General features: G+C 41.7%; 1 protein-coding gene across 3 annotated transcripts in view; it reads left to right on the top strand.

The window, feature by feature from the left end:
• The window catches only part of LYPD6B (LY6/PLAUR domain containing 6B), a 231713-nt gene extending 209994 nt beyond the window's left edge, over window positions 1-21719 (top strand). For all 3 annotated transcript variants that reach the window (XM_029225230.1, XM_029225232.1, XM_029225231.1), the window contains 4 exons: window positions 8097-8250; window positions 11302-11400; window positions 15100-15230; window positions 21003-21719. In XM_029225230.1, coding sequence (XP_029081063.1) covers window positions 8136-8250; window positions 11302-11400; window positions 15100-15230; window positions 21003-21167 — 510 coding nt within the window. In that variant the 5' untranslated portion in view covers window positions 8097-8135 and the 3' untranslated portion in view covers window positions 21168-21719. The remainder of the gene's footprint in view (window positions 1-8096; window positions 8251-11301; window positions 11401-15099; window positions 15231-21002) is intronic.
• Window positions 21720-23969: the final 2250 nt, after the last annotated feature.

Genomic DNA, 23969 nt, shown 5'->3' with positions numbered 1-23969 from the left:
TAGAAGGGGTTAAGATCTTTATTTTCCTCTCATCCAATATGGTTTTGACTCCATATTTTGAGAGGTTTAATGCATAAGTGACTTGGCATCAGCCTCCTAAAAATCATTTATGGAAGCAAACTGGGTAAAAATTATTCCACCTATGTGAAGGATACTCTCAAATATAATCAATTAACATAGTTTTATTAGATTCCTACCATTTGTCCACATAGTTCAATACAACATGACAGACCAATCTTGATTCTTTTTAAAAGGAGTCCTGTTTCTAACTCCTAAACATCTAATCTTGTTCACATGGAGTTCTTACCTTCTTATTCTCCTGTGTCATGAGAGCCTTCTCAAAAAGATGTAAAATTGTATCTTTGACAAAAATGCAGGACTTCCCTGGTGGTGCAGTGGTTAAGAATCCGCCTGCCAATGCAGGGGACACGGGTTTGAGCCCTGGTCCGGGAAGATCCCACATGCCGTGGAGCAACTAAGTCCATGTGCCACAACGACCGAGCCTGCACTCTAGAGCCCGCAAGCCACAACTACTGGGCCCGCATGCCACAACTACTGAAACCCACACACCTAGAGCCCGTGCTCTGCAACAAGAGAAGCCACCGCAGTAAGAAGCCTGTGCACCGCACGAGGAGTAGCCGCCGCTCGCGCAACTAGAGGAAGCCCGCGTGCAGCAACGAAGACCCAACGCAGCCCAAAATAAGTAAATAAAATAAATTTATTTATTTATTTTTGCGGTACGCGGGCCTCTCACCGTTGTGGCCTCTCCCGTTGCGGAGCACCGGCTCGGGACGCACAGGCTCAGCAGCCATGGCTCACGGGCCCAGCCGCTCCGCGGCATGTGGGATCTTCCCAGACCGGGGCACGAACCCGCGTCCCCTGCATCGGCAAGCGGACTCTCAACCACTGTGCCACCAGGGAAGCCCTAAATTAATTTTTTTAAAATGCAGCTGAAAAGCTATTACTTTGGAAGTGTCTTTTAGCTTTTTCTTAAAATTTGAATCACGTTTAAAAAGATGTCTTTAAAATTGATTAGACTATTTCTTCACCCAAATTACACACTTATGGGCCGTGTATTAATTCACGATTGATTTGCATAATGAAGTTATTTTAATAATAGCATTGTTTTAGACATTATCTTGTATCACATTGCATGTAGTGGGAAAAACTCCCATCTTTAGCACTGCAAAATGCACAGCTTTATGTTTAGAAATGAGATACTCAGTTCTGTGAGTCTTTGATCCTGTGCTTTATGAGATTTTTTTTTTAAGTTTTACTTTAAAAGAGTATAGCAGAAATCTGAAATATGATATTGTATTACATTATGACTTTTTATGGCATAACTAAAGTCTTCATTAATATCCTTCCCCTAAAATCATAGAATATTAGAAGTGAAAGGAACCTTGGCAGTCATTCATTCCAACTTCTCACTTGGTTGCAATAGAGGGAACTTCTGAATCTTCTTAAGAAATGAGTGCAGAGAACTCAACACAGTTTACTAGATTTGGTCCAGCTGGTGTGGAATGGAATTGGACAGTTATATCCCTTGATCTGATCTCTATTCTCCTGCTAATGTTACCTGAAAAAGCCTGGGGGGAGGGAGGGAAGGGGGAGAACATGTCTTCAACATAGTCTAAGTAAAATGTACATTACCTATGTAATTGCACTCAGTCCACACAGTTTAGAAATTTTACCTACACGACTCTAAGCCTCGCTTGTCTTAGTGGCAAATGGGGACAGTACTTCTTAACTCTGCGGTCGCCTGATTACTAAATGTAGAACCAGAATTTTATCCTAGGTCTACTTGAATCAAAAGTCCATTGTTTTCCCCCCTCAAAGATGACCGTATTAACTCTTGACAGTCACAGCTCACTAGTGGTTCACGTTGACTTCTGGGCTCCAATAACGTGTGACAGCACAGGGGCTGTGTCTCTCTTATTCACTGTTGTATACTAAGTGCTCAGCACAGTACCTAGTATGAATGCATGATTTACGATCATGCTGCTTTCAAGATGTGGACAAGCAGTACTGAGAGGTTGAATCATGATTCTATTTTTCCCTACTGAATGTTATTTTGCAAGAGTAGAATGCATGGTACGCCATGGAGATTTTTGTATTTTCAGATAAACATGATGGACTGAGCATAAGCTAAAATTCTCTCTTGTATTTTGCTTCAGGCACATAGAAATGCTAAATTAAATATCTTTAAAATTAATATTTAAACTTAGCGGGGAAAAGAAACTCTTCATGTACCGGAGCAGAGAATCTGTCAGAGAAGGTAAAAGCTGAGCCGCAGGAGCTGGGCTCTCAGTGCCCGGGCGAGGTTCCCCTCAAGGAAGAGAGCTGGAGCAGAGTCTCAGCTTAGATCCCGTGATGCTCTTCCTAAATTTAATGAGAACCAGAGTATCTCCATTGGCCAACCTCTCCTAATAGCCAGAAGCAAGTAGTACCACCCTTGGAATGGATGGTAAGGTTTTCCGTCAGATTTCTCCTTTTCAGAGGAGTGTTTTCATCTTTTCCACTGTTTCTGAGTAAAATTCCAGCACTTATGTTGAATTTCCTCTTTGCCTTCTATTCTTTTTACAGGGTAGCCAGGCCTATTAGGTTTGTCATTAAAGTGTCTTGCTGCGGGATAAGTGATGCTTGCAGGAAGGTGTGAATGTGAGTGTTGATAGGCATGTTGGACTTAGGAGAGCTGCTCCCCTTAAATTATGTACTTCATTTGTTTTATTGGCAGTGGAGGTTGGCCTGGTGCTTGCTGACTCATTATTAGCAATTGTGCAAGAAGTGCCAGTATTTACCACCTCTGCTTGGCCTCTTCTGTTTCACATCTCCTTTTGATTCCATCATTTCTTTATCATCTTTGGATGCTCTGGCAGCTCCTTACTGCCCACAGCCTTTGTCTTACTTGCTAAGAAAGGTGCTCCTTATATAGGTCATAGCTAATGATGTTGGTTCTATTCCCAGACGTACTCATTGAATATCTACCATGTGATGAGTATGGGCCTAGGGAATATAAAAAGTAATGTAGTCCTCTTCCTACCTCAAAAGCGTTTGAGGTCAAGGATGTGTCCCTTCCTCAGGCCCGCACGTTCCCCAAGGAAGCTTAAAAATGCCACATATAGGAGGAGATGATGGCCATGGCTCAGACCTGGGAAATAGTCATGCTTGTGGACCAAGGGCCACGTAGGTCCTTGGCTCTGGGCAGTAGCGGGGCAGTCTCACTTGGGGTTTCCTAAATTTACGAATCTGGCTACCTGCTGTTCCCTGGAATGCCTGAGAGTTGCCTACCCCTGTTGTATCCCTACCAATGCGCCTTGCAAAAATCCCTTCCCTCTCTGCAAAGAAGCACACTGCATTCTGGAACAAAAATTAATGTACTTTCCAAAGAGAGGACTCATAAAATAAAGACCAGCACCACAGGTGAGGGGTTTCTGACAAGGTCTACTCTCTGGGAAAGATGGATGATGGTAATGAGCTGTGTCTGGGGAGGAACGTTTTGAGGTACCCTTGAGTTTGAGAAGTGTGGACCAGATACCTAACATGGATGTGGAGCTTTCTTAGTGTCAATATAAGAAAACATGTAAGTTACAGGAGGCCAAATCATAACGGCCATATTCTGAGTCAGCAAGCAGCTGTTCTTAACCATTATGTAGGTCTCAGATTCCTTTGAGAGACTCAACCCAGGGGGAAAATACGTATTGACACAATTTTGCAAATAACCTTAAGAAGCTCACAGGTCCCCTCTCCCCCATATGAAGAACTCTGCTCTATGTGATGGTCCTAGAGAAAGTACCAGAATGGTTTAGTCTAGCTTGTATTAAAGATTTGTTTTCCTTCTGGGGCAGAATACAAGCTCTGCTATAACCTAACCTTGTTCTGCTAGAAAGATTGCAACGAGAGCCTACTCAGCGAAGTTTCAGCAGATAATTTTTAGTTCAGAGTCTCCGTGAAATGATTCCAAATGTAAAACAATTTTCAGATACTATAGTCATTTGCTTTTTCATTATCCTAATGTCTTTTCGTTGTGAAAAAATAAAGCAGTCATGTTAACACAAACCTATATACTGAAAGACAGAGATAAATATAGGTGCTTGGGAGAAAAGCAGTATGTAGTGATAGATTATAAAGCATGCTCTGGAAAATGTGAGATGCTGTTATTTAGTGCTTTCTTCATTTGACAGGTAAAACCTTTGCAGTTTTGGAGGATTTTGATAGAATAAGGCTATGCTGTTTTAACTAAAAATGGAAATGAAAATAGATCTAGTCTATATGGAAGCAATATTCTTGTGGTATGTTTTTCACTATTTTCAACTTCTGTGCTAGAACAAGCTGTGCGGACATGTTTTGAGGGGATGCTATGTTTCAAGGATCTTGGCGTGTACTGCCCCTGAACCCCCTGTCCTGTTATGTAACAGTAATGAGACTATCCTCCCTACAGTGCTCTTTCCAGGAAAGGAGAAACCAAAACATAAGTCTAATTCTTGGGTTTGTTGTTCATTCAGTCGTTTTTTAAGTCTTCTGTCATCCATTCAGAAGAACCTTTGTGGTGTATCTGAGCTCTGTATTCCTCCTGGAAGAAAGGAATGCACTTACTTGCCTTCCTTTCTTCCAGGAGCTAGAAATAAGGCTAGGTGTTCGGGACCAATTACTACTCTCCAAAGCTTTCTTAAGAGTATTTTTCAAAACTAGATAATGTAAATTCGAACAGTTTCTTGACTTTGCAGGACCTGAAATCCTTGCCACGGCTTGCTAAGTGCGTGTGTGGCCTGACCCCACTGGCTTGGCTTTGTCTCTTTCCCCCTTTCTCATGCTCTCGTCACGCTGGCTGCTTTCTGAGATCCGCCGACGAGGCACACTTCTTCCCAACTGAGGACCTTGGTTTCTTTTCCCTTGATTCTTTGCTTGGACGCTTTCTTCTCAACATTTAATTCACCTGTGTGCATGTCACCTACTCAGATGTACCAGGCCCACCATATATATAAAGCAGGTCCTGCTATTCACTAACATATCACCTTATTTTCCTCCACAGAGTTTATGACGATCAGAAATTATGGTCTTTTCCATATTTACTGGCTGTCTTCTCCCTCTAAAATGCAGATTGCTTGAGAGCAAAGACCTTGTTGGGGATCTAGTGGTAAAAACATCTGTTATGTATGAGGTGTCAATAATGGTATGTTGAATGAATGAATGGGCTTTTGTCTCACTGAGACTATGTGAGGAAAATCAGGCGTTCTGAATTGCGATCCCAAAGTATTTGGGGATTTGTTCATCATAATAAATGCTTATGTAAGAATTAGCAAAATGCCGAGCACATAGCGAATTAGGTAGTTCAAGTGCTTTATATGTATTAACTAATTTAATTCCTATAACCCTATGAGGTAGATATTATTGGTATTACTCCCATTTTGTAGATGCAAAAATTGTGGTACAGGGAAGTTAAGGAACTTGCACGAAGCTACAAAGATTGTAGGTTTGAAGGCAGGTACATGAGTCAATGAAGGCTCTTTACCACCGAACAGAGAGTGCTCGATAAATACAGCTTTGACCTTGTGCCCAGCACTGGCTGAGTGCTTTGTATGCATGGTGTCACTCAGTCCTCAGCTCCACACTGTGAAATAGGGACTGTCATTATGCCTGTTCTGCAGATGGGGAAGCTGAGGCTTGGAAAGCTTAAGCAACTTGTCTCAATTTCCATAGTCGCTTAGTGATGCAAAAGGGACTTGAATGTAGGTAATATGAATGCTGTGATCTCAGGCATCCTCTCCACGTTACAAGAGCACTTGTGGGTGGCTCTTGGGACATAGTCATTTTCAGGCTTGTGAGAGAGGGATTAGTCTCGCTCATTCAAAAGGTCTCCACTGGTGTCAAGAAGGGGTATCAATTACTTGGCCACAGATTCATAACGAATACGGAACAGTCCAACTCAGAGAAGTGAACAGGGAAGCAGAATTTGTGTCAGTATAACCACTGGTCTGTAAGGAATAATAGAGTTGGTTAAATGTTCATTCTTCAGAAAGAGCATAACGGTAGGATTTAGAAACTTGATAACTGTGAAAGGTCAATTTTCATTTCTAAAATGAACAAGGACAGAATTAGAAATATATTGGTGTATCACTAGGTCCGATTCTGTACTGAGCTGAAATGCAGTGTACAAAGTTTAGCACTATTGTTTTGTGAAACTTACCAGGTTTTTCACCCTGAGTCCTTCCTTAGGGACTCAGTTCTCTCAGTAGCAAAAGCCATCTGTAGGGATGATATGATGTCGTGGGTACATTCTGTCTGATTTTCAGCTCATTCTCTATAGGTAGGCATTATTAACCACCCATACAAAACCAGTATACTCACAACACAAGACGGGGGGCATAAAATCCCTAGAATTTACGCATTCTTACCCTGGCTTCAAAGAAAGTATCCATGTGAAGGATTATGGTTGGATTTGTGGACGTCAAACTTTTTTTCTTTGGAAGACTCCCTAAACCCACTGAGACCTATTGATTCAGCAAGAATAAAACAGGTTCAGCATATATATATATATATATATTTTTTTTTTTTAAACAATTTATATATTTATTTTTGGCCATGCCATGAGGCATGTGGGATCCTAGTTCCCCAACCAGGGATCAAACCCATGCCCCCTGCAGTGGAAGCATGGAATTTTAGCCACTGGACCACCAGGGGAGTCCCTAGCCAATATATATATATATTTTTTGCGGTACACGGGCCCCCCACTGCCGTGGCCCCTCCCGCCGCGGAGCACAGGCTCCGGACGCGCAGGCCCAGAGGCCACAGCTCACGGGCCCAGCTGCCCCGCAGCATGCGGGACCCTCCCAGACCGGGGCACGAACCTGCGCCCCCCGCATCGGCAGGCGGACTCCCAACCACTGCGCCACCAGGGAAGCCCCTAGCCAATATTTTTGAACCCTAAAATTCCAACATTTTCACAGAACTTGTATTACAAGTGCTCTTATGCAAGCAGTTCTGTGTGATCCTACCCAAGCCTCTACTTGATGCTCACAATTACCCAACTGTGTGGGCGGGGCAGGTGTTATTAAGCCACTTTACAGATGAAGAAATTGAGGTTAATAGAGTTTAAAGAGCTTGCCCAAGGTCAGGCCACTAATAAATAGCAGAGCTAGCACCTGAACCAAAGTCTTTGGACTCCAAGTTAGTTACTTTTTCTACTGGCCCACACCTCCCCCTTCTCAAAGAGAACCTGCTAGTGGTGATGTTCCAGGTTCCGAGCATGTCTCCTGAAGATTTCCTTACTAGCAGGTCTGCTGCTAGAGGGTGGAACCTGTGGGGCTTAAGATGGAACACCTTACTCAGTGCTGTGTGCACATCTGTTGCTTCACTGGGTTTTGGCCCTGCTGTCTTTAAGTGGCTGAAAGTGATGAACAGTATCTGTGGGCCAGGACTAACGTTATATGTATGGTTTTCAAACAACTGTTATTCTGTTTCCTTGAGAACCACCTGGCTGCTTCTCCTTGCTCCCGATGTGACGGAAACAGGTGGGGACGGCATTTCATGGTTACCCTTATTTCTCTTCTCAGTGTCTGTGTGTTCTGGGATCCAGCAGAGACTTTGTTTCTCAAACTGGTTGCCCTTTTACTCAGTGTCCTTCCTACTGCTCCAACTTTTATTGTTTCTTCCAAGTTTTGAAAGAGTTGCAAAGTTCGTCAACCATAGGTATGTAACTCAGGGGATGGAATTTCAGACAGGTGGTTCTGTAACTTCAGCTGAGCATGCCTCTGAACCCGATCTGTGGTTGTTCAAAGATCAGGTGGTTCAGCACGAAGTAAACCAGCCCACTCAGGCAGCAGTGGAACGGGGCGCAGCCGGGCCAGGACTGCTGCTTGATCTCCAGGAACCCAGGCCACTGGGCGTCCTGCAGCGTGCAGAGGCCTGCCCAGTAAAAGGCATTGCTTAACTCTCATCTGATGGGGAAGAATGCAGTTTACTCACAGGTGCTGGCCCTACAGAGCAAGTAGATTGTTGAATATATTTGAATAATCAAGCTTTCCAAACAGAAGCAAAACGTACTCCTGGTGATGTATAAAATGCAAATAAACTCAACCAGTCTCTTTTCGCTGCAGGTGTATGAGTTTTGGACTTTTTCCACACCCAGGATCAGAATGCTGCTCCTCTGTCATGCCCTCACTGTAGCTGTGGTCCAGACCTTTATCTTCTCAGAAAACCGGGCATTTGCCAGGAACATCAACTTCTATAACGTGCGGCCTCCTCTTGACCGTAAGTAGTGGTTGTCACCATCACTGGTGATGGGGGGGGTGGTCAGAGTAACTGTTTGAAGTCCCTGTTTCCCTATAGTAACTTTGCCTTTTCTGGAACGTTTGGTTTATACCCAGCATAAATCAGAAAGTCTTTACTACTTCCATGAGTAAGGGTAACACATGGTGACAGAAATTTTCTCAATTTCTTTAAAATGGTTTGGCTTCCTGCTGAAGTCTCAAAAGGGTTCTTGTTCAAATTAATCTTCTGAACACTGTCCATAAGAATGGCTCAGCAGGAGAAATTCAGTGTTCTTTGTTGATATCTTCCTTGGAGAAGGATATTGACTGTAGGAAGCTTCTGCATAAATTATATATACTTTCAAATGGCCATTAACAATTTTGAAAACAGATTAGCATGTTTGAAATTTGGAGGGGAATACTACTTAGATTTTCATTAATATTATGCACAGTCACTATATATACATATATACTATATATATATATTTAGTAATTCCAAGAATCTATTCTAAGGTCATTAGCCATTTGAAGAGGAAAATGCATTTAAAAATACTTTTAATGAAGTATTAACATATATATAATCTCACCTCCTTTCTCTCCAGACAAGTAAAACTTCTCTGATATACTTTACAGAGAATTTGTTATAGATGAAAATTGTTTCGTGGAAATGTGAATGCCAGTGGTTCCCACATCTGTAAGAGTATCAGAATCGCAATAAAAGCGTTTAAAACTACATATTCCTGGGTCCCTTCTCCCGAGATTCAGTAGTCAGAAGGGTGGTATGCAGAATATTTGTTTTCCCTTTTCCCCCTCTTCTTTTTAAAAAAGTTCTCCTGATGGTGTTGACACACAGCCAGGTTTGGGAACCACTGTCTTTATACTTCTAAAGGAGGAGTACTCATACTCCATACTCCTATATGATTACCATTCTGCGTTTTGTTTTTAAGGACATTCAGTCATTAGTAGGTGTATGTGTACGCACGTATATACTACACAACCATATACATATGAAAAATAGCCCACACACATCTTAAACTATCATTTATTACAAATTTCTAAACTGATAGTGATCATATACTGATAGCTTAATGGCAGAGCATAGACATACTTTTCATAAAATCTACATTACTGACAAATTTGTAACCTTTTATAAGAAAAAATTATTAAAAAGAAAAAAGTAATATTTGATTACTATAGAAAATTCCAAAGAGACAGGAAATGTGTAGAAGAAAACAAAATTTATTCATAATCCCAAGAGTCAGAGTGAGCTCTTCTTTCCATTTTTGAATACAGCTGACCCTTGAACAACGCGGGTTTGAACTGCCTGGGTCCACTTACATGTGGATTTTTTCCCCATTGTCCATACTCTAGTACTACATGGTCTGCAGAGGGCCATATGCAGGGCCGACTATAAATTACATGAGGATTTTCAACTGCATGGCGGGCTGGCGCCCCTGACCTCCACGTTGTTCAAGGGTCAACTGTGTTTCCTTCCACTGTTCTTACTCTGTATGTGTATTTAACTTCGTGACAGAGATCACACAAATTTAATTTTGCAGTAGCTTTTATTCGTTTACATTGTGTTTTGAATATTTTTCCATGACTTTGAAAGTATTTTAATGTCTTACATTAAAAATGTTTTTACTCACATAGCTGGCTATGTGAGTAAACTATTTCCCCAAGCTTTATACTGGCCCCCCAGGAGTGCACGCACACACACTCTCACAAGCAAGCTAAATGTTAACGCTTCATTGAAAATCTTTTTAAATGAAGTTTCCTCTTCAGTTGGCGAATGACCTTAGAATAGATGCTTGGAATTACTAAATCAAAAAGGTTGTGCCAGTTTATACATTAACTATTTACCTACCAGCATTGAGTTTTAGTATTTTTTAAACTGTGCTGAATTAACAGGTGAAAATGGATTTCATTATTTATTTACTTACCTAATTCACTTTTATGCATAGGCAAAACTGAAATGTATTGCAAGAACTAATTTCATGTCCTCTGAACTTTAGCTTTTGATATTTTGCTCTTGTTTTATGCACTGCTTTCTAATTATCATCCCAAGTTAGGGATGGTTTGGGTTACCTTGATCTGTGTCTGTTTCATTCTCCAAAAATAGGAGAACTGAAAGTTTCATACAGGGCGTATATTATACTCTGGCCTATAGAGAAATGTCAAATTTATTCCACTTTTGACTCCTCGCCCAACAAAATAACAAGATACAAGCCAGGAAAAAGAAAGCATAAAGAAAAAAAAGAACATACTAGTTGTTCTCAATCCAGACTTCCGGCGGCTCATAATTCCTCCTTTCAGTAACACTCTTGCCTGAGTACAAGGGCCTGAGAATTACTATCATCCTTCTATTAAATGTTACATTCCTGAAAGAGGTCTAATGTTGGGATAACTGACATATATCAAATGAGATTACTTGTTTGAAGTTAAGTGTAGCTGTAATGCAAGTACATATGGATGGAAACCAACCTGGTTTTTGATGTGCCAGGGACTCTACTAGATATTTTTCTTGCAACCTGCTGTTTAATCTTTATCTCTGCAAGTCCTGGGGATCTTCACTGTCACTATTATTGTAAATATTATTATTTCTTAGAGGTTAAAAAATCATACAACTAATTAGTGAGAAGTGCAGAATTCAAGCTTAGGTTAATGTGACTCCAGTTCTTTTCAGGGCCGATACTATATCAAAGTATTGGTCCCAATATTGCCACCATCTTTGCCTGTCCACTCAACCCTCACTTATCCCCAAGTTATAAATTATAATAGAACAATACCATGGATATGTCAAAGTGGCTCATAGAATCATTTGCATTACTCTGTAGTAGATAATAGATGAAATATTCAAAGAAAAGGGAATAAAGAAAATTCCCCGAAGTGTGGCAGTTAAGCCCAGCTCCATAGAAACAGAAATTGTAAGGATAATGACTTGTAACTTTCATTTGATCTAGTGAAAGTTTCTAACTTTATGCCATATTTGATGTTTGAAAAAAATTTTTAACCGTACTGTTTCCCTTTCCTTTTTTTTTTTTTTTTAAAGCGACACCATTTCCAAACAGCTTCAAGTGTTTTACCTGTGAAAATGCAGGGGATAATTATAACTGCAATCGATGGGCAGAAGACAAATGGTGCCCACAAAGTAAGTGTGCTGAGTTTGGAACGCTTTGGTGATCAGACCTCATTTAGATCTCTCTTAACTGGCCCTGAGCAGAGGCATCTTATGTGATGAGATTAGCAAACCAGCAGGCTGATGGTGTTCTATAGAAATCAGAGATTTTCTTTGACGAGACTATCCAGACATCAGACTACTCTGAGAGTACATGGAAACTGATGCATGGCCTCCATTTGTAGTTGTATGGGCTTTGAGGAAGAATTTCTTAATATTTACCAGGGAGAACAAATAGACCACAATGTTGACTAGGGCATTCCGAGAATGTCAGAAATGCTCGATGATACTGCTAGAAAAGTCCTACTTACTGGCTAAAGCAAAGGAAGGTTTTTGTACTCTTGAGATACACTGATGCTTGAGAAACTCCTTCATTTATTCAACAAACATTTGAGCATCTTTTTAGTCTGTTTAGTTCCCTGGTAGATCCCCAGTGCCTAGACCATATTAGGTGCTCAGTAAATATTGACAGAATGAAGGGATGCCTTTGACTAGGTAGTCGGGAAATCTTCTCTGAGGAATATACGTTTGAACTGAGAACCAAATGACCAAAACAAGTCAGCTGCGTGGACATCTGCAGGAAGAGCATGCCAGGAAGAGGGAACAGCAGGCGCAAAGGCAAGATCTGGCTTCCTCTGTGAACAGGAAGAAGGCTGGCTGGTGAGGCGTAGTAGGAGATGGAGAAAGGATCTGATCGAGATTTAAGGACTGGGATGTGCAGCATCTTATTTGTTCTGATAAGAAGTTTGGATTTCATTGTAAATGTGATGGGAAGGGAGTAGGGTGTTTAAGCCATGGAGTACAGGATGCTAGGTGTGTTCTAAAATATTTCTCTGGCTGCCGAGTGCAGAATGGATGGTTGGGCACAAGAGAAGAAGGGGACACCAAATGGGGTCTTTCATTGTTTTGGGACAGGAGAAGATGATGACTTGGACTAAACTTGGAGGTAAAGCAGACAGGATGTGCTGATGGATGATTTGTAATTGAACAACTCTACTTAGAACTATAAGGAGATCAGGCTATTTAGATTATAGGATGCACTGTTTTTTAGGTTTTCAGATGTAAAAAGCCACCAAAAACAAACTCTTCCAGACTTAGAGACTACCAGTTTTGGTCTACTAGTACCTTGAATCTTTTGGACATTTCTATATCACATTATGGCAGTGGAATAGCCTTACCTCTTCCAGATGATGCCAAACTGTGGAACCAAGAAATAGTATATACACTGGAGACCTCTACTGGGCCTGAGAATCTTATGCTGTAAATTAGCACAGATGGCTGTGACATTTACATGGACAGTATTTTTCGTTATTTCTTTCCAAGAATAATTATCAAAATATTTTTTTCTTGAGGTTATTTTACAGTTCTGAAGAGCGGTTGACTGAATTGTGCTTGTGAGTGCATGTATGCTTTTGGGGATTTGTTTCTACATTTTTCACAAACATTAATTTCAATGTTTCTGAGGCTGGTGGATGCCTCTCTTTAACTAGCTTGTGTCAGAGGGTGGGTATCATTCTTTAACCGTTTGCTTTAAATTCTCCCAAGAACTGGATGGGAAGGGTTCGGAACAGTGGTCGATTGGGGCATTGATGTCCAGCCTCTTTATGGACACTGTCTGGCGCTTTTCTTATCCTCATCTTTATGGCTGGCATTATTCTTTTGGATTTTACCAAATGCTGTTCCTACTAGGTCTGTGCATGTTCCAATTCGTCTCTCGCTAATCGAAGCCACTTTTAACGGGAACATGCATGGAAATTTCTGGGTTTTAGAAATTCATCTCTGTTGAAACATGGGAGCAAAAGAGGGATGCTGCAGCTTTTCGCCAACAAGAAAAAGCCTGACTCAGAGAGAGATGGACTCGGAATGCCCCCCGCGTTCCAGCGTGCGTAACAGTACATTCTTGATTGTACACCAGCCAAGCCCCCAAAATACTAACCGTCTGGAATTGAGGCTGTAATTGCTTACTTTTCACCTTGTCATTATTGAGGGGGGTGATAGTCAACCATTTCTTGGGGCACACAGGCCTGTGGCTATTCTTTGTCATCTCAGGTTTCCTTTTCACTTTATAGCTCTGCTTCTGTGGTCTGCCAGGGGTGTTAAAAGAGGTTCTCTAGGTAACAGGATATGACAAGAATGACATTTCTTATTTTATTTAATTTACCCCGGCGTTTAACTCTGACTTTGTAGGGCTGCTTTAGCATGTGTGACGGTCTCTAGGAACACAGGCAGCTACCAGTTCTCAATTCTTCTTTGTCTGGAGTACAAATGGGAATGCCTTCCAGAACATGTAGTGGTTCCCTGTCCTTCAGAGTCCCAGTCAGCTGCTCTTGTAGAGCGCTCTGCTCACGCCCAGTTCAATGCTGAGTGTACTGAGAGGCACGATAGTATGCTGGTGAAGAGCACAAACCCTGGAAGACTGCCTACGTCAGCGTCTTACCTTCCACCGCTTTCTACCTATGTGACCGTAAGCCTCAGGTTTCTCTGTGAAATGAGGATGTTAATATGACTTAAGGCCTGCTGTGAGGACTGAATGAGTGAATACATGTTAGAAGAGTGCCTGGTTGGTGGTACGCACTTAATGGGCATTTGCTATTGTTAACATTACGTAGAGCTTACAACAGCCCTGTCAACCACCCGTGCGCTTATAATTTTACTCAAACGAACATGAGCTCAAAGGCTCTCACGTGGCTTCTTCACTTGTGACACAGGCAGTTCCCTAAGCCCCGTCTTCTCAACTCTCATGTTTTCCTGCTCCCTGCCCCCACTTGTAGGGCATTGCTGCCACAGTCCCTTCTCAATAAACTAAGAAGCATTGCCTTGGCCTGAGATAACTAAAGAGTAAGAGGCGCAGAACTAAAGTGGAATGTCCTAGGTTAGTGAATGAAATCACTTTCTTGAAAGAACCCTGAGAATAAAATGTGAATGGTTAAAGGTATAAGGGGTAACCTGTGTGGCAATGAACTAGCCCTGCAGAGCGGGAGGGGGCAGAGAAGGTAAGAGTTATCTAAAGAGGAGGAGAAAAGCTGGAAATACTTTGGGGAAAAATCAAACACGCCGGGAGGATTAGAGCCCGGAGAAGAATTAGGTAAGCAAGGTGCTCTTGGTGTGTAATTTGAGGCACCTGCTTCTCAGTCCAGGTTGCCACATGGCCTATTAGTATATAAAGAAACATATGCGGAATAATGCAACAAGTGCTATGACCCGCTGCATTTTACATTTATAGTTTTCATTTTATTTTAGAGTTACAGAACATGTGCTTCAGGGGGAGAAACACAGACATACTGACACTTTCTTAGGAAATGAGCAGACCTGTTTTTTTGGCGTTATACTCCTTTATTGGAGTATAATTGCTTCATAATACTGTGTTAGTTTCTGTTGTACAACAAAGTGAATCAGCCATATGTATACACATGTCCCCACATCCCCTACTTCTTGGACCTATGGTTTCGATGAAAAGCTTGTCCAGTTTTTTCTCAGCTTTACCTGGCACCAAAGAATAAGTGCCCATTTATATTCATTTTAAAAATAGACATCTGCTTCAGAAGCTAATGTCTGTTCAACAATACCGCCTAGAAACGTAAGGATCATCCTGAATTTTAGTCATTTCTGAAGTGACTGTTGAAAGTTTGCTTTCTACATTGCAAAAAAAATAAGTTGCTTTTTTCTGCCTAGATACACAGTACTGTTTGACAGTACATCACTTTACCAGTCATGGAAGGAGTACATCCATCACCAAAAAGTGTGCCTCCACAAGTGAATGTCATTTTGTTGGCTGCCACCACAGCCAAGATTCTGAACACACGGTAAGGAGCGTATGTGTGTGTAAAGTTATTGTCCTGTGGTTTCTTGATGGTGATGGCTGGTTGTATATAAAGAGGCAGGAAGGATAAATAATGTCAAACATACGTATACTTTGAGAGACTCCCTTACACTGAAATGGAGATGAAAGAAGAAGCCTTTCTGTCCATCAAACAATAATATTACTAAAAACAAATGATAATTCTTAGATTCCAGAGCTAGACCCCAGGGTCTAGACCTTGGACTTTGGGTGAGTTGTCTGAAGTCAACCTCTGGAAGCCCCAAAAGCAAACAATCCATGCACTAGAGGATGACCAACGTTACAGAGCCCAGCTTACATATTTTGTTTATGGCTAGAAATCACCAAGAGCACTGCACCAAGAAGGTAGAAAGAGGAAAATGGTGGCAAACTTACTGCCTCTGCTTAGACGAGGAAGTGAGAATCTGAGAGGTTAACCTCAGCTTATTAAAATGAGCGATAGAGGGCTTCCCTGCTGGCGCAGTGGTTAGGGGTCCGCCTGCCGATGCAGGGGACACGGGTTCGTGCCCCGGTCCGGGAAGATCCCACATGCCGCAGAGCGGCTGGGCCCGTGAGCCATGGCCGCGGAGCCTGCACTCTGCAACAGGAGAGGCCACAACAGTGAGAGGCCCATGTACCACAAAAAAAAAAAAAATGAGCGATAGATGAATCTATCTATCTAGATTTTAGATGAATCTATCTCTTCAGTTTTCTCATTCTACCATTCTAAATGAGCATTTTACTCTTTTACATGCCTGGAATCCTGAAATGGTTGAGAAAAAAATTACTTGAAGGTATGTTAATTTCATGAGATCTTAGAATTCAATTTAGCCTATACATAAAGAAAATGGTCCCGACACCAGTGGCTTTTTAAAAAAATTTAGTTTAGTATGGTTGATTTAATGTGTTGATTTCTGCTGTACACCAAAATGACTCAGTTATATATTCTTTTCCATTACGGTTTATCACAGGATATTGAACATAGTTCCCTGTGCTATGCAGAAGGACCTTGTTGGTTATCCATCCTATATATAACAGTTTGCATCTGCTGACCCCAAACTCCCAATCTTTCCCTCTCCGCCTTGGCAACCACAAGTCGTTTCTCTATGTCTGTGAGTCTGTTTCATAGATAAGTTCAGTTGCTGACACTACTAGCTTTTAGCTCCAGCTACAAAGGAGAATCTGCTGGTTAGCTTTTGTGGGCTTTGGTGTGGGGTGGGCATCCCAGACCAATTGAAGCAACTTCAGAGTGAGATCCTGGGCCTCAGGAATTTTTGTTTTTTTGAAGTTCCCCCAGGTGATTTTAATGTGCAGCCAGGATTGAGAACCACTGAGGTAGATACTTTATCTTACCTGGCCATCCTGGAAGCCATTCGATATAGATACTTTATCCTGAAAGCCTCTGTGAATGTCCAGGTTCATCAGGTTGAGGCGTTGTATCCGATATCATGACAGGGAGTGCTTCCCTTGAGAACACGTTGTGCTGTGAGGGAGCATGCCACTGTAAAGATAGGCATCAGTGTTAGTACAGACAACAAGAGTGATAATTATCCCCTAACAAGTAGTACTGAGAAAGAAAATCAATGACCAATCCAGAAGGTTCCTAGCTTTTATTTTTGTTTCAGCGTTTCTGCTTAACAAACCTTCAGAAGAGTTGTTGACTCAGTTAAGCAGTCTTACTCAGTTTGCCTTTCTCTTGCTTATGCTTGGGTTGGTGCAGGTATCACACTTAAAATGAAAAGACTCTCAAGATGGTTTTTACTTTGAGGTAAGTGGGGGGAAGGGTGCCCAATGGCCTGGATGACTCACAGACTAAAAGCCAACTCAATTCTGTCCTCAGAGAGGTCTTTAACCTCCTAAATGTTTGCACTTCAGTTACTGTCTCACTGCAACCACTTAAGAGACCCCAAGCCAGAACTGCCCAGCCAGGCCCTTCCTGAATTCCCACCTCAAAGAAACGTTTCCACTTAGAAAAATTACAGTATGAAAACTTGGAGAAAAGATGGCGGAGTAGAAGGACATGAGCTCATCTTCCCGTACGAAACACCAAAATCACAGCTAACTGCTGAACAACCATTGACAAGAAAAACGCTGAAACCTACCAAAAAAGATATCCTACATCCAAAGACAAAGAGCCACAAGGAGATGGTAGAAGGGGTGCAACTGTGACAAAATCAAATCCCATACCAGCCCAGTGGGCAACCCACGAACTGGAAAATAATTCTGTCACAGAAGTTCACCCACAGGAGTGAAAGTTCTGAGCCCCACATCAAGCTCCCCAGCCTGGGGGTCTGGCAATGGGAGGAGGAGCCCCCAGAGAATCTGGCTTTGAGGCCACTGGGGTTTGTCACAGGAGCTCCACAGGACTGGAGGAAACAAACTCCACTCTTGGAGTGTGCACACAGGGTCTCGTGTGACTAGGACCCAGGGAGAAAAGCAGGGACCTCATAAGAGTCTGGGCCAGACCTACCTGCTGGTATTGGAGGGTCTCCTGTGAAGGCGGGGTGTGGCTCACTGCAGGAACAAAGACACTGGCAGTGGTAGTTCTGGGAAGTTCTCATTGGTATGAGCCCTCTGGGAGCCCGCCATTTTCTCACCAACACCTGGCCCCACCCAACAGCCTGTAGGCTCCTGTGCTGGGACACCTCAGGCCAAATAACCAACGGGGTGGGAACACAGCCCCACCCATCAACAGACAGGCTGCTTAAAGTCTTCCTGAGCACACAGCTACCAGCTAAATATACCTCCTGACACGGCCCTGCCCACCAGAGGGACATGACCCAGCTCCACCCACCAGTGGGTAGGAACCAGTCCCTCCCACCAAAAAGCCTGCTTAAGCCCCTGGACCAACCTCATCAACAATTTGAAGAATAAAAATCATAGGATCATCTCAATAGATGCAGAAAAAGCTTTTGACAAAATTCAACACCCATTTATGATAATAACCCTGCAGAAAGTGGGCATAGAGGGAACCAATCTAATCAAGGCCATATATGACAAACCCACAGCAAACATCATTCTAAATGGTGAAAAACTGAAACCATTTCCTCTAAGATCAGGAACAAGGCAAGGATGTCCATTCTCACCACTATTATTCAACATAGTTTTGGAAGTCCTAGCCATGGCAATCAGAGAAGTAAAACTGTTACTGCTTGCAGATGACATGATACTATAAATAGAAAACCCTAAAGATGCTACCAGAAAACAACCAGAGCTCATCAATGAATTTGGTAAAGTTGTGGGATGCAGAAATCTCTTGCATTCCTATATGCTAACAATGAAAGATCAGAAAGAGAAATCAAAGAAATGATCCCAATTACCACTGCATCAAAAAGAACAAAATACCTAGGAATAAACCTACCTAAGGAGACAAAAGACCTGTACTCAGAAAACTATAAGACGCTGATGAAAGAAATCAAAGGTGACACAAACAAATGGAGAGATATTCCATATTCTTGAAATGGAAGAATCAATGTTGTCAAAATGACTATACTACCCAAAGCAATCTACAGATTCAATGCAATCTCTATCAAATTACCAGTGGCATTTTTCAGAGAACTAAAACAAAAAGTTTTAAAATCTGTATGGAGACACAAAAGACCCCAAATAGCCAAAGCAATCCTGAGAAAGAAAAACTGAGTTGGAGGAATCAGGCTCCCTGACTTCAGACTGTACCACTTACAAAGAGCTACAGTAACCAAAACAGTATGGTACTGGCACAAAAACAGAAATATAGATCCATGGAACAGGATAGAAAGCCCAGAGATAAACCCACACACCTATGGTCAATTAATCTATGACAAAACAAGGCAAGACTATACAATGGAGAAAAGACAGTCTCTTCAATAAATGGTGCTGGGAAAACTGGACAGCATGTAAAAGAATGAAATTAGACACTCCCTAACACCATACACAAAAATCAACTCAAAATGGATTAAAGACCTAAATGTAAGGCCTGATACTCTAAAACTCTTAGAGGAAAACATAGGCAGAACACTCTGGCATAAATCACAGCAGTATCTTTTTTGATCCGTCTCCTAGAATAATGGAAATAAAACAAGCAAACAAAACAAAAAAGGACCTAATTAAACTCAAGAGCTTTTGTACAGCAAAGGAAACCGTAAACAAAACAAAAAGACAACCCACAGAATGGGAGAAAATATTTGCAAATGAAGCAACCAACAAGGGATTAATCTTCAAAATATACAAGCAGCTCAATATCAGAAAAAACAAACAACCCAATCCAAAAATGGGCAGAAGACCTAAATAGACATTTCTCCAAAGAAGACATACAGATGGCCTAGAGGCACATGAAAAGCTGCTCAACATCACTAATTATTAGAGAAATGCAAGTCAAAACTATAACGAGATATCACCTCACACCAGTTAGATGGCCATCATCAAAAAGTCTACAAACAATAAATGCTGGAGAGGGTGTGGAGAAAAGAGGAACCTCCTACACTGTTGGTGGGAATGTAAATTGGTACAGCCACTATGGAGAGCACTATGGAGGTTCCTTAAAAAACTAAAAATAGAACTACCATATGACCCAGCAATCCCACTCCTGGGCATATAACCATGGTTTGAAAGGATACATGCACCCCAGTGTTCACTGCAGCACTGTTTACAATAGCCAAGACATGGAAGTAAACCTAAATGTCCATTGAGAGATGAATGCATAAAGAAGATGTGGTACATATATACAATGGGATATTACTCAGCCATTAAAAAGAATGAAATAATGCCATTTGCAGCAACATGGATGACCTGGAGATTGTCTTTCTCTTTCTGACTTAGTATGATAAATATATGATATCAGTTATATGCTGAATCTTTTAAAAAAATGATATAAATGAACTTATTTACAAAACAGAAACAGACTCACAGACTTTGAAAACAAATTTATGGTTACCAAAGGGGAAAGGTGGGGGAGAGGGATAAATTGGGAGTTTGGGGTTGATATTTACACACTACTACATTTTAAATAGATAACCAGCAAGGACCTACTGTGTAGCACAGGGAACTCTGCTCAATATCCTGCAATAACTTATATGGGAAAAGAATTTGAAAAAGAATAGATACATGTCTAACTGTTCAAGTGCTGGACACCTGAAACTAACGCATCAACTATACTCCAATATAAAATAAAAATATTTTTAAAGAAAACTTACCTATTAACTATTCTTCAGAAATATTCTTAATGGCTACATAATATTAAAATATGTGTTTGTACTATAATTTATCTAATTCCTTATTAAAAATACTAGACAGCTTTTAATATTTCTTTATTCTAAAATAAGCCCCACATAATCTTTGTGATTTTGGTGCATATTACTGGATTGATTTATATAAATAATCTTGAAGCTCTTGATAAAGATTGCCAAATTTCTCCCCAGAAAAACTGAAGCAATTATATTCTCAGTAGCAGTGTTTGAGAATATCGAAATTACTACCATGTCACGGACCCAGGCTCATGTACATTTTGGAAATCTTTGTCAATTTGATAGGAAAAAGGTACATTTTCAAATTCATAATGTTTATTAAGTCTCAAACATTTAAAAAATAAGATATCATTTTTCTCTTGTATGCCATATTTTAGAAAATTTTTAAATTGAAATAAAAATTTATATACTCATAAAAGATAAAAAAAAATTCTGTCCTCAGAGCTGAAGAAGGCTTTTGTTTTTCTTCATTTGACCCTTCCCTCTTCTTCCCTTCATTCACTTGCTCTTTCCTTCTCCTCTTCCTTTGGTAACAGGAGTGTAGGTCTTGCTGTGAAGGGATGATCTGCAATGTTGGGTTACCCACCAACCGCACTAATGCGGTCTTTGCTGTGATGCATGCTCAGAGGACGTCTGGCAGCCGTGCCCCTGCGCTCCACCTACCAGTGCTGTCCTGGGCCTTCATGCTGCTGTTGATGTGATACCACCATTCCTGGGCGAGGCGGAGACCAGCCCTCTAAATCACAAGCCAACAACTGTGTGAACAGTGAACTTTGGAGTGAAGACCCGTCTTGCACTTGGTGAAGAATGCTCATCGGACCCCAAAGCAGAAGCCAGTTGTTGCTTAGCTGAAATGCTCCTGCACGAGGCCACTGAGGAAGGGGACTCGGCAGGGACTGAGGGATTATGTGGATTTTATATTTCTTGATCAAAGGGGCTGCATTTGGTCACTTCTGCAAGGAGAGTCTTGCCAGCATCTACTACGGGCAGGTTCGGTAGCCTGTATTGTCCCCACCTGACCAGGCCTGGAGCAGAAAGGACTCCTTGACTGATCAACTCCTTCAGGGGCTGCTGGATCAGACCCTCTCTTTTCTGTGATTAGCTCAGAGCATCTCTGTGACATATAACCCTTCCCCAATAAGAAAGCAATTTCCCCGCCAACGGTGTAGACAACGAGAAGGGCAACTACAAGAAGAAACTTCCAGTGGAACTAATATGAAACCCATTGGCTATTGTGGGGGGAAATAAAACTTTTAAATTATACAATGTAAAATGCACGCTTATGTGTTTCTTGGCTGATGTGGAGACCTCAGGTGAAACATTAACCAGTGTCATAAGGGAGGCTAATTGAAGTTACGTGTTCATGCACCACAGGTGATATATTCTAGCTTAAAGTACAAAATTCTATGCCATTGTGACTTAGTTTTTTCTTTTGGGTGAAGGACCCTTCTTAGGATGCTAAATGCAAAACTAGTGAATTGAGAAGGTGAGGAAACCTCCCTGATCAAGGAAGATGATACCTTATCATGTGATGGACCCTCAAAAGTAGCAGCTTAAAGACAGAGAAACTGGCACCAGTGTCCCTCTCCCAGTCAACTTGCCTCTGAATGTCAGGGCCACTAAGAGAACATTTCTAAACACATGCTAAAATGTTTGGTCCCCTTGTCTTCTCTTTCCTTCTTATAACACAGTCCCAGAATCCTAATTTCCTGCCTTTACACTTTGGGGTGACCTTTAAACACTCTGCCCTTGTATGTATAGTGAGGAGTTAATGAATTGTTTGGTTTTTTTTTAGTTGAGCATCTACCATTAGAATACTGAGTGCTCCATAGAATCCACTAATGATGCTGTCCTTGCCACACGGGCTCATCTATGATGGGGGTTGGCAAACCATGGGCCATGGGACAAATACATCTCACTGCTCTCAGTCTGCTGTAGCAAATAGGCTGTTGACCAGGTGGCTTAAACTAGAACATGTCATCCTCACAGTTCTGGAGGCTGGGAAATGCAAGATCAAGATGCCAGCAGATCTACTGTCTGGTGAGAGCCCTCTTCCAGGTTTGCAGACTGGTTTTCTCATATCCTCTCAGGGCAGAGTGCAGAGTGAGCGTAAGGGTACTAATCGCGTTCATGAGGCTCCGCCTGCATGACCTAGCCATCTCCCAGAGGCCCCACACCCAAATACCACCCCATCTGGGACTTAGGCTCCAACACATGAATTTGGGGGAGACAGATGCTCACTCTATAGCAACTACCTATTTCTGTGAACACAGTTTTATTGGAACACAGCCGTGCCCATTCGTTTACCTATTGTCTACAAGCTTCTTGCCTGCTACAACACCGAGGATGAGTAGATGCAGCAAAGAGCATCTGGCCTACGAAATCTAAAAGATTTACTATTTTGCCTTCTACAGGAAAAGTGTGCCGACCCCTAACCTCTGAAATGGCAGAAGTGCATTGGGAGAAAGCTGCTTGCTTTACAGGGACCGTGGTGCTCACAGGGGGTTCCTCAGCCTCTGCAGTGGTTTTTGCCAGATCACTTTCCTTAGATGCATCCATGAATGTTTCTTCGTTTTGATTGTTTGTTCCACTCCTTTGATTCAGCCTCTCAGTAGTTACGTGCTGTTGTAAGGTGCCGAGCCGTCTGTTTCTTCTCATCCTTGACACACTGGGAGAGTCTCATCCTAAGGCTCTTTAGCTTTTCCAGTACAACAGGGAGGAAGCAGACATCGTTACCTCCCTGTCTCTGGCTGAAACCCCAGACTCACCTGGAAGCATCCGTTTTGAAGCCTGATGTAAATTTATCCTGCCTTTCACTCAGCACCTTGAAGTATTTGAGTTTTTATCATTTATGCTTGTTTGAAATTAATTATATATGGCTTCAGTTGGAACATTTTAATAGCATCTTTGGTGGGTGTATTTTTATTCGTCTGTGTAGTTGACAAATTGGTTAAAAAACCATTAGCAGCCAGTATTTTTTTCTGATTTTGTTTCTGCTTTCTAGATTAATGATCTTTCCTTTTTTTTTCCTTTCTTGAGGAAACATCTTAATTTTCTCTTCTTCACCCCACACATTTTGTTTTCATGGATTGCCCTCCTTACCTTAACACCGGTCCACTGAGCATTTAAGATAGGGCTATGCTGAGCAAAAGAGAGAACACACAGAGGAAACAAACTCCTGCAAAGGCAGCTGAGTGAGCAGGGGTGCCAGATTTACAAATATTTAAGAGCATGGGATGCCCCATTAAATTGGAATTTCAGATAAACAACAATTTTTTAGTATAAGTTATTCATGAACTCATAAGTGTGGCTCATCTAAGGCAATGTTTTCAAGTCCCTGTAATCAGAATCTTCTGGGTAACTTCAAAACAATACAAATTCCCAGGGCATCCTGGAGACACTGACTCAGTAGATCTGGGATGGAAGCCCAAGCCTAACCCCAATAATTAAATGTTAAAGAAAAAGCTCCCAGGTGATTATGATGCTCACCCGGGTGTGTTACC

Source organism: Monodon monoceros, unplaced genomic scaffold (genome assembly GCF_005190385.1).
Source record: "Monodon monoceros isolate NGI ecotype Baffin Bay Population unplaced genomic scaffold, NGI_Narwhal_1 Super_Scaffold_16, whole genome shotgun sequence".
Taxonomy (NCBI): Eukaryota; Metazoa; Chordata; class Mammalia; order Artiodactyla; family Monodontidae; genus Monodon; species Monodon monoceros.
This window is presented reverse-complemented; position numbering and strand designations above follow the sequence as displayed.